Genomic DNA, 16,807 nt, shown 5'->3' with positions numbered 1-16,807 from the left:
TGATGATGCTGTTGATGTACCTCAACAAACTCACTGAGGCACCTCCGAATACAGTGGGCTTGTGTTTTGTGTTTAACAGTACCACATTGTCTCTTCCTACCATCTTTGTACATGTGCATTGGTAATATTGTCAAATCTGACCCTGAGTCGGCCATCACTCTTGTCTCAATAACTTCCACCTTGATGACGCAATGCAGCTTTTATCTCCTGGCTCTCGAGCAACAAAAAAAAACAAAAAAAAGAGCTATTACCCATTATTATTGTTGGTCTTCCTTCTTCTTCAGACAAACTTTTTTCCACCTGCTCCCTCTTCCATCTGGACGGATGTTGCTTTTACATGCGACTGCAATGTGGCCAAACCTCTTGCTGCTGGAACATTCCTTGTGTCTTGCTGGGCATTCCATGTCATTCGCCAGGTGTATTGGCGCATCTATGACACTTAAGGGGTTCCCTCTTCCCCACTTCTCTCTGAACTCAGGTGGCGCTTTCTCTTTCCTTCCTTTGAACACCACAGCCTGCACCTCCGCTGCCATCGAACTTCCGGCAAACTCCTTGCATCTACCCATAGTTTCTTCTACTGCTCTTGCCATCTCGATGGCCTTGTCCATTTGCAGTTCTTTGTCAAGGCTGAACTTGTCCTGAACTTTCCTGCTGTTTTTGTGTACAGTGAGCATGTTGCAGATGCTATTCTCTGCATTGTTTCCCAAATTACATAGCACGACCAATTCACACATTTCCATCACATAGTCATCCACCGTAGAACCAGATCCTGTGTGTTCTCCTTGTTAGAAAATCTCCTAACAATACTCTTCGTGGCTTCAATGTACACGTTGTCACCCTCAATTATCTCAGACGTTAAACTGGCATATACATTTTGGTCTTTCACACCCAATGCATTGAAGAGCATCGCCCAATTTTGTTGCTGCCGTGAAATCCACACGGCCCATTGTGTCCACATAAATGAAAAACAGGGGCTCCCACGAAGGCCATGGTATCGTGGGCCTACCTGGAGATTGCAGCAATGGTGGGGGTGGTGTCACGCCTTGCATCATGTTGACCGCAAGTTATTTTCTAACATCCTCGTCGCCATTTATGTTGTACAATAAAGATGCACTCAGGGTTGTGCAACTGCTCCCTTTATTTCAACTGCTCGGTCACTGCTATTCAGTCTTTAGTGTCTTTAGGGTTCGGAGCAGGCATTATGTTGCCTGGGGGTGAAAGTTCTCCTCTGCTGGTGAAGGAGTGCCGGGAGATGGCTGCTCTCCTCGGTGCCCGCGCTGAACTCCTGTTCGCACTTTCCGCCTCTCGCTCTCTCCTCGCCTCCCAGTCTCTCACGAGAACTCTGCACATCTGAGTTTCGCGACCACTGGCACTTGTCTCTACCCCTGGTATGACTCAGACCTCGTCACCCTAAAATGCAAGTCCAGGGTGGTCGAGAGGAAATGGCGTGCTTCATGCTCATCCTCTGCAAAGGCAATACCGGCTCTCTGTCCTCACCATGAAGAGAGCTCATATCCAAGCCCACATCTCTGCGGCATCTAACAATTTGGCTGAAATCTTTAAAATCTGCAAGGAACTGGCCAATCCTGCTGCTGTCTCTACCTCTCCTGACCCTTCCTAGGCCCTCTGCACGGCACTTGCTTCTCACTTCATTTCTAAAACTCAGGACATCCTGTCCACACTCTCCTCCTATCGCCTCCCTCCCTCTATTCTGTGCTCATCCTCTGGCCAATCTTCAGCCACCCCCCCCCTCCTTCTCTGCCTTTCCCCTTTCCTCTGCAGACGAGGTTTCTAGACAAGTCCGATCTATGAAGGTCTCGTCGAACCAGGTTCACCCCTGTTCCTCCAAAACTATCAAGGACCACATTGACTCCTTGGCTCCTGCCCTGGCTGATTTCTGCAATCACTCCTTTGCCACTGGAGTCTTCCCATCCCCCCTGAAGCACTCCCTTGTGCACCCTCTTCTTAAGAAACCCTCTGCCGACCCCTCCTGCCTGGCTAACTATCGCCCAATCTCCATCACTCGCTTCCTGGGCAAGCAACTGGAGAAACTGGCCATCTCCCAGCTAATATCTTCACACCAAATCTGGTGGTTGTCTTCATGACCATCAGTCTGCCTTCAGAGCTGTCAGAAGCACGAAAGCTGCTCTCCTGGAGATCTGTGAAGACCTGCTCTCCAACCTTGACTTCAATACCCCTTGCGTCCTCTTCTTGCTTGATCTCTCTTCTGCTTTTGACACTGTCAACCATGCCATCCTGCTCAACTGTCTCCGTGATAACCTGGGTATCACCGGTCAGGCTCTGGCGTGGCTGACTTCTTTCCTCTCTGACCGACCTTCCCAGGTCCAACTTGGGTCCTTCCTCTCCGATATCTTTCTCTACCTGTGGTGTCCCCCAGGGATCAAATCTCTCTCCCTGGCTGTTCAACCAGTACCCGACACTCCTTTCCCACCGCATTGCCGCTCTGTGCCCCAACTTTCAGTGCTATGCAGAAGATACACAGCTCATTTTCAGGCTACCCTCGGCCTCCTCCCCTTCCCTCATCTCTGACTGTCTGCTATCCAGGATCGGTGTGCCGCCAATGATCTCTGCCTTAATGCCATTAAGATTCTACTCATCGGCACACCCACTCCCTCCTTCCCTGCAGCTCTCTGGCCGGCCTCTCTTGGCCCACTTCCTGTTCCCACCTGCAAGGCTAAAAACCTTGGGGTCATCTTCGACTCCACACTATCCTTCTCATTTCACATCTCTGACGTCTCTAAGAAGTCACACTACCAGCTGCACCTCCTCAGAGGTTTTCTTCCTCTCCTTCCCCCAGAAGCTCACCGTCTCCAGAGCCCTGGTTCTCTCTAGGCTGGACTATTGTAACAGCCTCTATCTAAATCTGCCTGCCTCTGCTCTCCGCCCTCTGCAACTTATCCAGAACAGGACTGCGAGACTTGTCCTTGGCCTCAAGCCCAGGCATTGTATCTCTCCAGGACTGAAATCTCTACACTGGCTCCCAGTGGCTGCAAGGATTAAGTTCAAAACCCTCTGCATTGTCCACAAGGCCTTCTGGGGCTTGAGGCCGAAATACCTTCAACTCTCTCTTCCCAAGTATCTTTCTTCTCGAGCTCTTCGCTCATTCACCTCCAACTCCCTCAGGGTCAGTCACTTTTCTAAGCAACGAGTTGGTGGCAGATCTCTCTTCGGCAGGGGCCTCCCTCTAGAACAGCCTTCCTGCTTCCCTGAAAATTGAGGAGAACCATCTTTGGTTCGGTAAGCACCCTGAAAACCTTCATCTTTGTTTCTGCTTTCTCTCCCTCTCTCCCCTGCTAAATTCCTGGCTGAAACTGCACTGGTCAAAACTACCTGGCCACCCTGTCTGATCGCAGGTGCAGGTACCGCCAGTTGCACACCTGTACTGCCTCCCTGGCAACCCTTGCCCCTAGGGACTGTTTTTCTGTCTCCCTACAGTCCCCCTACCAGCACTTATGTCTGCACCTACCTTGCACTTGCCACCATCCGGCTGTTTTATTATCTTATTTATTCTACTACCCCTTACTGCACCTTCCCCTCTCCCTTCCCCCCTCGCACTTTTCCCCTTTTCCCCTTCCCATGCACTTGCGCGATTGGAATGACACCTTGCCTAGTAGGATCCCTGTCTGTAGTCCCTTATTGTTCCCCCTCCCTTGCCTCGTCGCGCCTCTTGAAACACTTGTGTATAGCCGCGTTATAAATGCCATATCATATCATATCATATATACATACAGTCACCTTTAAGTCCAAAGGGCAGAACGTGAAGGAAGATAAAGGAAAAACAAAACTGTGGCAAAAAAGATTTCTCCTAGGTTCACACGTCCAGAAAAATGGGCAAGAAGGAATAATAGGACTAAGCTAATTAACCAAGTAATCGAGTTCACTGCGGCATGGCTGAAATTATACCGTTTTGAGGACGTTGGATTGAAGTGCCTCGTTTCCTTTTCAGTACTTTCCCTTCGGATCCGACATTGTTGCTCAATGTGATGAATTTGTCGTTGGATCCGTGGAAAGGTCCCAAAATGACATAGAGCATCGCTATTGTCAGGCGTGTCTACCCCGTCCAGTCCTGTGTCCCCTCCAGCCACCAGCGAATTAGGTAAGCATGGTAAGGGAGTTGGGTGGGGTGGGTGAGCCCTTGGCCGTGCCAGTATCCTGCATGGCCTAACAGCTATAGTGACATTTTCCTGCCAACTTAAGTTTCAGCCACATGCAGCAATAATTTTTCCATACATTCTCTGTTACAAATATGTATGTCGGACTGAAGATGGCCGCCGGCACCCAGTAGACGCGCCGACGGCGCTCTCCGATCCCGTTTGTAAAGAGGTGCCCACCGCCCCTTAACGGGAGTCGGAAGCGATCGCGGATGTCCTACCGGCGAGTGCAGAAGGGGGGGGAGCGCCGACTGGTGCGGGCAGGTGACCGGGGCTGTGCTGTAAGCCCAGCACGGCGGAGAAGAACACCAGAACACCAGGGCCGCGAATTCGGCCGACAGGTGACCAGCGAGCCGGCGGGCGAGGGACCGGCCCCAGCGAGGAACAGAGCCGTGGGGAGCCGGCAACTGCAGATAATTGACTGGGGCTGTGCTGTGCGGAGCTCGGGTGGTGGGGAGGTGGGACTGGCTGCGCGGCCCTCTTCCACCCCCGTAGCGCAAGGAGAGGAACGCCGGAAAGAGCCGCGGAGACGTGGAGCGGCACTGGGATAGACCGCTACTTGGGAAGAGTGAAGAAGTGCCGGGGAGAACGCCGCGGCAGCGAGGAGCGGCACTACGGCCTCCCGCGGTGGAGAGTGTGTAAAGGAGCGCCGGTACAGCATGGGAGCACCGGAACATTAAGTGGAGCAGAAAAGAGCGGGAGATCTGGTGGAGGGTCTCCTCGGGGGTGCCCGCTCCTCCGGATCCACTGGGGGCCATAATTGGAAAGCCGGGCTCCCGGCATCGCCCACACTACAGCGACATCACAAGTGAGTGGGGGCAGCGCTGTAGATGCTGGGGAGGGGTAAAAGACTGCCGGTGAGAGTGCAGATAAAGGGCCTGGAGAGCTGGGAACGGAGCCCTGGGGAGGGGAGAGAGCTGCTTCCCCCACCCAATTGTTCAGCCCTCCGGTAGGCAGGAGCTCCGAGGCACTGTACAGCACCTGAAGGGGAGAGTGAGAGCAGATCGAGGTGAAAGAAGGCCTCTGGAAATTTTGCTGCGCTGCATAGAAGGTGAATGAGGGACAGACCTATTCAACGCGCAGCGGCCCTCCGAGGAAGCTGACTGGGCTTGGACGAGGAACCTTCAGTGAAGCGGGATACCCTCAGAGGACTCTAGGTGGGCACCCCCACAGTAACTCTGTGCTGAGTCCTATAGGGACAGAGTGAGATCTGGAGTATCCCGGGAAGCCCTGGATAGGGGGAGCAGGAGTGTGAGGCTACACTCAACAATCTTCACAAGTAGAAGGGGCCGCAGGGTCTTTAGTCCATGGACTCTTGGCGTCTGTAATTCTGGCCCTGTCTGGTGGAGTGGGGGCGGCAGCGGACTGGATCTGGCCAGCAGTTCCACAAACAACAGGAATAGGCGCAGCATGACCACCAAGTCTAAGAGCAAAGGAGGAAAGGGGGCACTAACCGCGGGGGACTCAGTTGGCACACTCCCTGCAATCTGGCCAACGCATACCCCGAAGGAGGGCCCCGGTCCAGCTTGTGAGAAGTCGAGAGAGGAACCTTCTTCTCAGAGAGTGGAGGAGGAGCAGACGGTGATGTCAAGGCAGGAATTTCTGGGGTAACTGCATGCCCTACAGGCGAACTTGGCGAAGACCTTCCAGGACCATTTTCAACTGATGAGAGCGGATCTGAAGGATGCCCTAGGAGAGATCAGACAAGAGACGCGGCAATTGGGGGAAAGGACAGACACCCTGGAAAAAGGCCTTCAGGAGGTAGAGTACGAAACCACAGCTAATAGCGAAGCAATAGAACGGTTGGACGTGGCTACAAGGAATCTTGAAGTGCAAATGGAAGACCTAGAGAACAGGTCCCGCAGGGTCAACATCAGAGTGAAATCGCTTCCTGAGTCTGTCCTAGATAAGGACTTAAAGGTAGTGCTGCAAGGCAACTTTGCGGGTATCCTGGGTGAAGAGAATCCTGAGCAGATCGAGCTGGACCGAGTGCATAGAACTGGGCGGATGATCAAAGGCCAGAAGGCGAGACCCAGAGATGTTCTGGCGGCTTTTGCTAGGTACGCTCAGAAGGAACCAGTGTTGAGGGCGGCCCGGAAGCGGGAGCCTATAATGTTTAAGGACCAGCAGATCGCATTATTTCAGGACTTGGCGAGTAGCACACTAATTAAAAGGAGGCAGATGGGCCCACTGTTAAGAGTGTTAAATGAAAAGGACATACGGTACAAATGGACATTCCCGTTCGGCCTACTCTTTGAGTGGGACGGGGTTCAGAAGCGCATCACATCCTTGCAGGAAGGAGCTGACATTCTTCGTGTGGAGTTGGGGGAAACCCTGAAGCTGGACGACGACAGGAGAGAAGAGGAGAAAGGGAGGCAAAGAGGGTACGAGGCCGCAAAAAGAGCCTCCAAGTGAAGAAATCAATGAGACACAAGACAGATCCTGATTTAAGATGTAACCAAAGGGGCGGTGGGCCTCGAAAAGAAAAAACGTGGCCGCGGGGGTAGGAGAAGCAACCATTTTGGGTACGGAAAGGGCGGAGATGCCCGAGTTGGGAGTGGTGAGTAGGCGGGAAGGGAATAGCCTTCTGGGGAGGGAGGGGAGGGTGGGATGGGGGGAAGGAGAGATGGAGGGAAGGGGATGGGAGAGAGGGGACGAGACATTCATAGAGGGGAGGGGAGGGTGGGTAAGCGCGAACAGACAGGCTCAAGTTCTACATGTTAACTCCTTAAGTGGTCAACGCATAATGTGAGAGGGTTGAACACCCCGCTAAAAAGGAAAAAGCTAGAGCTCTTTGCGAGGAAGGAATAACCAGATGATATGGGGCTCCAGGAAACTCATCTGGTATTGAAGGACCAAGGTAAATTAAGGCTGAGAGGCTTTGATCAAATTCTACATGCCTCAGGTCCCAATAAAACAAAAGGGGTAGCGCTGGCTATTAAAAACACGGTTGATTTCAGAGTAGAGGCAGTAACAAGAGATAAAGAGGGGAGATTTCTGGTAGTCAGGGGAAAGTATCAGGATGCACCTTATACGATTGCAGTGGTTTATGGCCCAAACTCAGGTCAGGAACAGTTCTTGCTGCATGTACTGAATGTAATAGAAGAGCAGACCTGGGGACAGATTGTCTTGTTGGGTGACCTGAATATTGCATGGGACAGGGAAAGGGACAGAAATGGCAAAAGACTGAGGGGTGGCGGGGCGGTAATGTCAACTACATTAAAGGAAAAGTTTTCTGGGTTAGGATTGTGGGATGTGTGGAGGGAAGTAAAGGGTGAAGAGGAGGGGTACACCTTCTTATCTGGGGTACATGGTTCACAATCCCGAATAGATTATATATGGGTCTCGGTAGGATTAGTGGGTGATATCCGGGAGGTACAAACGGATCCAATTGGTATAGCGGACCATAAGACGGTATCATTGATCTTGGAACTGGGTAAGAGAGGGAGGGGACTATGGGGCTGGAAGTTTCCAGGTGCGGTCCTGTGGGATCCAGAGGTTCGGGGGGATATTGAGGTGAAGAGCAAGATTTTCTTTGCAGTTAATAGAAAGGAGGACACGGGAGAGGAGGTACGATCGGACGCTTTCAAGGCCACAATCAGGGGGGACCTCATCGTGGCGTCCGCATATCGCGCCAAACAATTGAAAGAATTAGAGGCGCAATTGGAGTCCGAGGTAGAAGCGGCTAGCCAGGCGACGGGTGGGACCCCATCCCTGGCAGCCATGCGGGCATATAGGAAGTCGCTGGGTCAGTTAGAATTGTTACGCACTAAGAAGGCGGAAGGAGCGCTCCTTGCTGTGCGGCAAAAATACTACGCGAAAGCAAATAAAGTAGATATGCTTCTGGCTCGGCTCCTTAGGGAAAAAGGGTGAAAAACGCCATTACGGCGTTAAAGGTAGGCAATGGGGAAAGGATCACAAAGCGGGATGAGGTCCAGGAGCCCATAGCACGTTTTATGAGTCCCTTTATACATCCCAACACCCCTCTGGCGAAGCTCAAGATATGTTCTTACAATCAGTGCACTTACGAGAAATTAATAGTGAAACGAGGGAGGCCCTAAATCGCGAAATCACAGAAGAGGTACGGGAGGTGATTAGAGCCCTCCCCATAAATAAAGCCCCAGGTCCTGATGGGTATACTGCTGCTTTTTATAAGATGTTCGTTACACAGCTGGCCCCACAGTTGACCTCTTTATTCAATTCGTTTTGGCAGTCGGGTAAAATCTCCCCATCAATGGAGGAAGCAAAAGTAACCCTTGTTCTCAAGCCACATAAAGACCCGGAAGAACGATCAGCCTATCGCCCCATAGCTTTGATCAACCTGGATGCCAAGATCTATACTAAGATTCTGGCTAACAGGTTGGATGCTATCCTTCCCTTTTTAATCCACCCCGATCAAGCGGGGTTCATCAAAGGCCGGCAAACTGCAGACAATATCAGGCGGGTGGCCCATCTAGTTGAAAAGGTTCAGAGAACGTCCACTCCCGCGGTCTTGGTGGCTCTTGATGCAGAAAAAGCGTTCAACCGTGTTGAGTGGACCTTTCTGTTTCGGGTAATGGAAAAAATGGGCATTAGAGGGGAGTTTCTTACAATGGTCCGGGCCAACTATCGTACTCCTTCAATTAGAATAATGGTAAATGGGACAGGCACCAGGAGGGTTGCTCTACACAGGGGGACCAAACAGGGCTGCCCACTATCCCCCACCCTTTATGCGATCTATCTCGAACCACTGTTGCAAGCGATCAGGGAAAGGCTGGATATTAGGGGCATCCCATTCGAGGGGGAGCAACAGAAAGTCGCAGCTTTTGCTGATGACATGCTCCTTATGCTGACGACACCAAGAGACTCGATCGAGGTCAGCCTGTCACTTCTGGACAAATTTGGTGAGGCCTCTGGGCTTAAGGTTAATGCTACCAAATCGGAAATTCTAAATTTGACGCTCAGGGGTGCGGATCGGGATGAGCTGCGGGGCTGTACTAGTCTGCTATGGAGCCCGGGAGGGATCAGATACTTAGGGGTGAGAATTACAGCAACATTAGGAGGGTGGTACTCTGCGAATTTACCCCGCTCCTTAGGGCAATTAAGAGGGACTTCCAAAAATGGAGAGGCCTCAGAGTGTCATGGCTGGGGCGGATCGCTGCGGTAAAGATGGTCACTCTCCCACGGCTGCTGTATTTGTTACAGGCGATCCCGCAGCCTGTTCCTTCGCACTTCTTTAGGGAACTGGGGACTCTGACCAAAGAATTTGTATGGGAAGGGAAGAGACCTAGGTTAAGTGGTAGTTTACTGATGGCTCCCAAGAATGAAGGTGGTCTGGCGTTACCAAACTTTTGGCGGTATTACGAGGCAACTCAGTTACGTATTATTAGAGAGTGGCTAAAGGAGGAGGAGAGTCAGCAAGACAAGTTATGGGTGAGGATGGACAGGGCGGTGGCCCACCATAGTCTCTCAGAAGTGCTTTGGCTTCCTAAAGAACATAGGCCGAGACATCTCTATGAGAGCACTATAACTAAATTGATGGCAGACATATGGGATAACTTGGTGGGCTCTAAGGGTATTACTACGTACCCATCTCCATTTACTCCACTTTTCGGTAATGGCTACTTCACCCTGGGTCTGGAGAAAAGGGCATTTGAGAAGTGGCAGGAGGGAGGATGCAGGAAGTTATGTGACATGTTTAGAGGGGGGGAAATCCTGTCATTTGAAGAAAGTAAACAAATATTTGCAGTACAAGAAAGAGAGCGACTGAGGTACGCTCAGATAAGACATTGGGTACTTCACCAGGGAGTTAGAAAGGCGGCGACTAGGGAATCAACACAGTTTGAAAGATTCCTACTAACCAACGACGGATCGAAGGGTCTCATTTTCAATATTTACAAGATTTTGCATACCTCGGATAGGGACCCTCAATGGGCCTACATGCAGAAATGGGAAAAGAGGCTGGGGAGGGACATTAGTGGGGCTGAGTGGGAAAGATTATGGAGGAAGATACCTAAATTGGCGAGAGCATCTCAGCTCCAGGAAATATGGTATAAGCTTCTATTTGGGTGGCACCACACTCCAACCCGCCTTCTTAAAATGTTTCCTTCAAGGCCGAGAAGTTGTTGGAGGGGATGTGGTTTTGCGGGCACAGCAGAACATATTTGGTGGGAGTGCCCCAAGATTGCATCGTTCTGGGGGGAAGTGCAAAGGGCGCAGGAACAAGCTTTCGGCCCGGGGGATGCACATACTCCAATACAGGTCCTTTTGGGCATCCAGGGGTCTCCAGAGGTGGGGAGAATCGGAGGTAGGGAGAAAGCTAGAGTGATCCTGACGTTGGCTGCGCTGTTGGTAATAGCCTAGAGGTGGAAGAGCCCCGAGGTCCCTATGGAACAAGACTGGCTGAGGAAGGTGTGGGATATTGTGGCCTTGGAGTGGGCAATTTACGCCATGGAAAATAAAGTGCAAGGATTTGCAGCGGACTGGGGGGAGATTATGACTTTTCTCAAGGGAGACTATAGGGTGATGTGATGTCCGCAGCGCTTGAGACTATTGGAGCTACAATAAGGTGAAGGAACTGTTCGAAGAACGAAGATATGGGTTTTGAATGCTCGTCATCTTGGGGGAGGGAGGGAGGGAGGGGAGGGGAGGGGAGGAGGGGGGGAGGGGAGGGGAGAGAAGGTTTTTCATGGTTTTGGAATTGTTGTACCTTGAGTAAAATTCAATAAAAAGAGTTTTCAACAAAAAAAAAATATGTATGTGTTCCTGAAGACAAATATTATTAATTGTTCCGAGTTTCTTTGTTTTTTGCCTGTTATTCATATTTTACCCATTAGATGCTCAGGTAATTTATGACATGTGTTTCCCTCTTGTTTTGGCCCCATTCATGCCATCACACAAGTAAAAGAAAATCAAAGAGCAGTAAAGATGATCAAGCTCAGAAGGTCCAAGGTTGTTGGCACATCCAGGCCACACTTGTCGGTGTTAGGGGCGGCCTCTTTCTAAGCAAAACAGTCCTCTTTTGGCTCCTCTGCTTCCTCTATTTCAGTGAGCAACCAAGAGGAAAAGCTCAACGAGTCTTTCTGCGGCAAGGTGCATTTAAAAGTGGCCTTATATCTGTAACAAGCAAAAGTGCACGCCACCTTGGCAGCTGCGAACACAAAACTATGGCAAGATTTATGACTTCCTCCTGAACCTGTCAGTGGAACACATCAGGCAGCATTTAAGGCTTGTTTAGTGTAGAGGCAAGATTAGTGTCTCTAAACATCTTGGAATCTTATGTCGGCCATATAGACACCACTAGCCAAAGTGTTTGCATTTGGAAGGAAGCAAGCATTGTCATCTTAGACCTGCTGATTGAAGACTGAGATTTGTTTCACTCAACGGATAATGAGATCTACAATAGCTATACTACTTTTTCAGACTTCGTAGTGGTTGCCAATGTTGATTAAGCCACTCAGTAAAACCTTTGGCTAAGAACAAGGCCGCTGTGAAGGCAGACCTGTGGTGTTCAGTGTTTTCCACATCAGGAGAGTTAGTGGGATAGGCAACCTGAGAGGTCACCCTGTATGATGCCCAAGCAACTTAAACCAGCTTCTAAGGATTTCTACACTTCCTACCTCCTCCTCAGTGGTCCTAAATAACAAGAAGCAATATTGGTTGCATCTGGGTCCACAAATTACTTATTGGAGGCTTGCTTTGCATCTGTTGTGTTGGTGTTACCTCTTCTCCGACCACCGGCTTTCTTTGGTGGTTTCAAAAGTATTCTGTCTGCTCTTGCCCATCCCCTACCCTCTTTTTCAGATCAGTTCCTCAGCATTACACCGGGAAGTAGCACAGTTGCTTGAATCCTGGACCGTGGAGCCGGTCCCCCACCTCAGACATAGACAGGGGCTTCTATTGAGAAATATTCACAGTTCCGAAAAAAAGAACCAAGTAGGCCTGCGTGTGTCTCTTTCCTCAATCTGTTCTTACCCCAAGAAAAATTAAAGGTTGTGATGCACGCCCAGACTATTGAGTCCTTCTGTGCCGGGGACTGGCTTTGTGCCCTGAACCTGAAAGACATCCATTTATATGTACCTAAATGGGAGCCACATTGACAATTTGTGTGCTTCTTGGTGATGGGAAGGAATTTTCAGTACACAATCCTGCTGTTTGGCCTAAGGTAAGCCCAGCAGGTCTTTACCAAGATCATGAACACAATCACAGGCGTGTTTGAGGCCAGAAGCTGCCATGTTTATCCTTACGAGTGGCTGGCTAGGTCCATTTCACCTGTGGACACCTCTGCGATTATATAGAACATGATGAATACTCTGCTCGATCTGGTTTTTTTTATCAACCCAGAACAATCGTAGCAAACTCAGACCCAGTCTCTAATCTTCAACAGATTCCGATAAGACACCCGTCAGGCTTGCGTGTTCCTAATCCTAATACTTGGCGTTGGCGAGGAACATCTTGCGAGCAGTCAACCATTTCTTGAGCAAGGACCACACGTCTGATTTGTGGTTCCAAGGTGTGCTTTGTCTCCTGGCAACATGCATTCTGACAGGTCCAATGGCCAGACTCTAGATGCGGAGGTTCCTACTCAATCTGTCTTCAGCTTAGCACCAAGAGTCTGTGGCCCAGTTGGACAAGATGTTGATTTTTCTTTCGCTAAAGTGAGATCTGCTCTGGTGATGGGATGAGAGCAACTTAATTAGCGGGGAGCCCCTTTTCACAGACCACCATTCCCGTGTGGTGACAACAGACTTCTCTCTAGACGGCTGAGTGTGACTCCTTGCATCACTCAGTGTACAACCTGTGGTCGGACCAGGAGTGAGACATAAATGTTCGGGGTCTCAAAGACCTATTTGTGGCACGTAAGTCTTTTTTTCCACTCGTTCAAAGCAGTGATATGGACTGACAGCATGACCTCAATGTTTTGTATCATCAAGTAAGGGTAGAACCAACTCCACACTCCTTTGTTCACTGGCGCTCGTGATCCGGGAGTGGGCTATTGCCCAAGCAAAGATGCTCAGAGCGACTTCCATACCTGGAGAACTCAATGACATGCAGACAGGCTCAGTATAATCGGTGACTAATGGGAAATCTGCCTAGATAATTCAGGGTATATTCGACCTTTGGGGTCATGCAGAGATATACTTATTTGTCACAAAACACATTGCCAAGTATTCCTCTATTGGCTTGCTAGGTGGACCAGGGCATGGGCTCCATAAAAGGACTGTTTCAGAGAAGATGGAATCAATAGTCTATCTGCGTTTCCTACAACAACCCTCACTCAGAGTGGTGCACAGATTTCGATCTTGGTGGCTCCACACCAGCTGTCCAGAGTGGTTTTCAGATCTGGCACAGCTAGCGGTTCGGCAACCAAACTTGTTGAAATTGACACAGGACATGCTCCCGTAGCAGGGAGAGACCGTCCTTAACTCAGCTCCCTATTCTCTAGCACTAGCATCATGGTTCCTTTGGGAACTGATGCTGGCCCACCATGGTCTGTCTCCATTTAATCTGCAATATATTCCACACGCCCAAAAAGATGTGACTCAGTTGGTAGGGAACCAAATGGCCCTGGTTTTGTCATTGAGCGGCTCAGATGCTCGCAGGACGATGTGCCTTCTTTTTTATGTCCACCTGGCCCATGCTTTTTCTTATTACTTTTTGAGGGTCCCCCTTGCGAGCCCAGCCTTCCTAAGCCTCCATCACTAGCTGGATGGTAAAACATATTGGAAGCTTAGAGGATTCAGAAGCATGTTCCCCCTAAGGGCATACATGCGCATTTTGTAAGAGCAAAGGCTAAATCTGTGGGTTTTAAACTTCCTATTTCTTGGGATGCGATCAGTGAGGTAGCACTGTGGGCCCCTCTGTTTGCCTAGATGTGAGTTTGCATGTGGATCCCTCATGTTGGCAGGTTTGGTTGAAGAATCTTTTTGCCTGAAGTTGTAAGATTCCTCCTCTTGTAGGTGGGTGTTGCATTGTAATACCCATACAGTATGGAGGAAGAGTGATGGGACATAGGAGTAAGGAAAACATACCCATTGTAGTGGCTACTGCATGCCTAGTCCACAGACGCCTATCATCCACATGTTCCTTGGTCTGTCCCCCTTAAATGAGCTCAGAAAAGTACATCCATTCTGAAGTGCAAAACAAGGGGGGGACTGAGGTAGAGAAGACAGGAATGACCTCTCGCTGCCTTTTTTTCAAATTGGGTCTGGAATCTCTTTACCAGGCTATCCTGCAAAACCTGAGGATGCATGTCGTGAATATTGAAGTCTAATTTGCACCATAGAAAAGGGGAAGGGAGGATGTGGTGCACATCATAATGGGTGATACTGCAGTAGATGATCTACAATTGGCACACCTTTATAAACCTCTTTGACTACAAAAAGAGGAAGACCTAACTCAATTCAAGAGGAAGTGCAAATGGCACACATCCTTCCAGAGAATTAATGGAAAAATGCTCTGCTCCTTATGGGATCTGAGGGCCGGCTGAATCAGCAAAAGTAAATTTCAGAATTTACTGGTGCCGTGCCAAACTGCTTAAGACCGATTTGCTTCATATTTTCTGGCACTCTAGCAGAGTGACACGGACCTTTGGACAAATTTGCAAGAGGATGAAACTTGCTTTAGGGTTACCATTTGTGCCTTCTCCCACTACTGATGATAGTAGGTGCAATGTCCTCATTATCGAGGATGGTGGAAGCAAAACTGTTCTTGCCCTCCAACCATTTACTATGTGTAAAACAAATAATTTAAAGGCTCTGGAAGTTAAAGAACAAGCCAGATGTTCAGATGTGGCTGTCAGACTTGAATAATTGGAAATAAGCTCCACAATACAGGAGGATGCTGTGGAGAATTAAGACAGTATCTGTTGAACTTCAGGGACCTGTTTATACAGCAGTTATTCATAGCATATTCTTAAGACCAAGCCATACTCATCTGCTACCCCGCGGTCCGCTTTCTGTCCTTAGCCCTTACCTTGTCTGCTGCTTTATCTATTCCTGCATGTCAATCATTCTCACCCATGGTGTCTTTTTTGGTTTTTGTTTTCTTCATCTGGATATTGAACTTATTTAATTGAGCTGTGCCATTTGCCTATATCAAGTTATAATAATAGCAAGAGATGTAGGAATGTCTTGTCCTTGCTGTAGCATGCATGGCTAGTACAAGAGTTGTTTTTTATTTCATACACATATAGCAAGATTACCTCCTGTATTGCCACTGTATACAAATAACACGGTACAAACTCAAAAGAATCCCATTATCATTGACTTCTTTGTGACTTTATTTATTTGCATGTCTAAGATTAAGTTTGGATAACCACGTTGATTTGTAAAAATGCAACCACTAAGATGAAGTTCAAATGGTTAGAAGAGGCTTAATGGTGATAGCTAACTTTTCATATTTGATACATTTTAGGTACAGATTCTGAACAAAAAGGTGGATACTTCCAAAGTTGCTTCCAAGTGTGGGTCCAAAGTAAATGTCAAACATAAGCCAGGTAACAATGGACATTCTTCTGCCTTTAAAATACTTGAAGTGGATGAATGTGTTCTGTCAAAATTGATTGCACAGAAATATGTTACATATTTGGGTAAAGCCTATATTTATTCTGCCATAAATTCATAGTGCTATTTTATATCTCATGCTTTCCGCTGCACCTGTAATGCTCATAGTGGTGTACCTCCACACTAGGATGTAGAACCACTTTTTGTTTTTTAAAGCAAAATGATCAAAAGTGAGATGTGCTTAAATTGGCCCACCTACAGCCTCTTGTAGGTGGCTTGCTTGCCACCTGAAACTGCCTGCTCTTAATCTGAAATGTAAGCTTATACAAACCAAGAAGTATGCCGTTGCAGTAGAAAAGGAGCCAGTTCCACCCGAATTTGCCATTTCTCTGGATGTTCTTAAAACAGAGACTGTACATTGTCTTGACGTTTGCCATAGAAGAATATATTGATTATACTGTTTTCACCCACTATCTTTAAAAAAAAAAATGTTTAAAAGCTTTATTTATTTGTTCGTCACCAGTGTCTTTTGATACTAATATTTTCATTAATAGATCTTTAGAACCTGGTTTTCCTATAGGTTCAATGTTTGTTTTTAATACCAAAAATATTTTATGAATAGACCTACAGTAGACAAGCGGTCCAGGATTTATGGTGACATATGCACACCATCAACGTTGCACCAGTCTGAGAACTCTGCTGGCAAGCCTAGTTCTCCAATATTGTATCTTTAATGTGATGCTCTTTAATTTCCCTTAACTTTTTTTTTCTTGCAAAACCTTTTATTGAATAAAACTGTAGCCACAACCACATCTTATCCAAAGATGCACATCTCCCATAGAAGAAACTCGTCAAGAAAAAACAGTACTGCTCATTCCCTGACGACAAAACCTCTGGTTCAAAGTAATTTTATAAAGATCCCTGAAAGCAAAGACAGCAGAGCCATCACCTTACATGCCTTATTCGTGTGAATGGTGGAAGGGAACTGCACTGGCCCTTGAGAAGGATCCAGGGAATTAATTCCCTCTCCCCAAGGGCAGCCACCCCCCTTTGAGACTAGGGAGATGAGCCTGCTAAGTTTAACACCCCCTAGTGGGGACAGAGGAAGTGGGATCAAACTGCCCCCCCCCTGGGGGCCAGGCAGTCCCTATA

At 48.6% G+C, this 16,807-nt stretch overlaps 1 protein-coding gene across 30 annotated transcripts in view; it reads left to right on the top strand.

The window, feature by feature from the left end:
• MAP4 (microtubule associated protein 4) overlaps window positions 1-16,807 on the top strand; it is a 2,534,981-nt gene that overhangs the window by 2,407,518 nt on the left and 110,656 nt on the right. For all 30 annotated transcript variants that reach the window (XM_069645850.1, XM_069645857.1, XM_069645873.1 and 27 more), the window contains one exon: window positions 15,567-15,648. In XM_069645850.1, coding sequence (XP_069501951.1) covers window positions 15,567-15,648 — 82 coding nt within the window. The remainder of the gene's footprint in view (window positions 1-15,566; window positions 15,649-16,807) is intronic.

The sequence above is a fragment of the Ambystoma mexicanum genome, chromosome 2p (assembly GCF_040938575.1).
Source record: "Ambystoma mexicanum isolate Mex_15411 chromosome 2p, UKY_AmexF1_1, whole genome shotgun sequence".
NCBI classification, from domain to species: domain Eukaryota; kingdom Metazoa; phylum Chordata; class Amphibia; order Caudata; family Ambystomatidae; genus Ambystoma; species Ambystoma mexicanum.
Note: the sequence above shows the minus strand (reverse complement) of the source record. Positions and strands in the feature narration are given on the sequence as shown.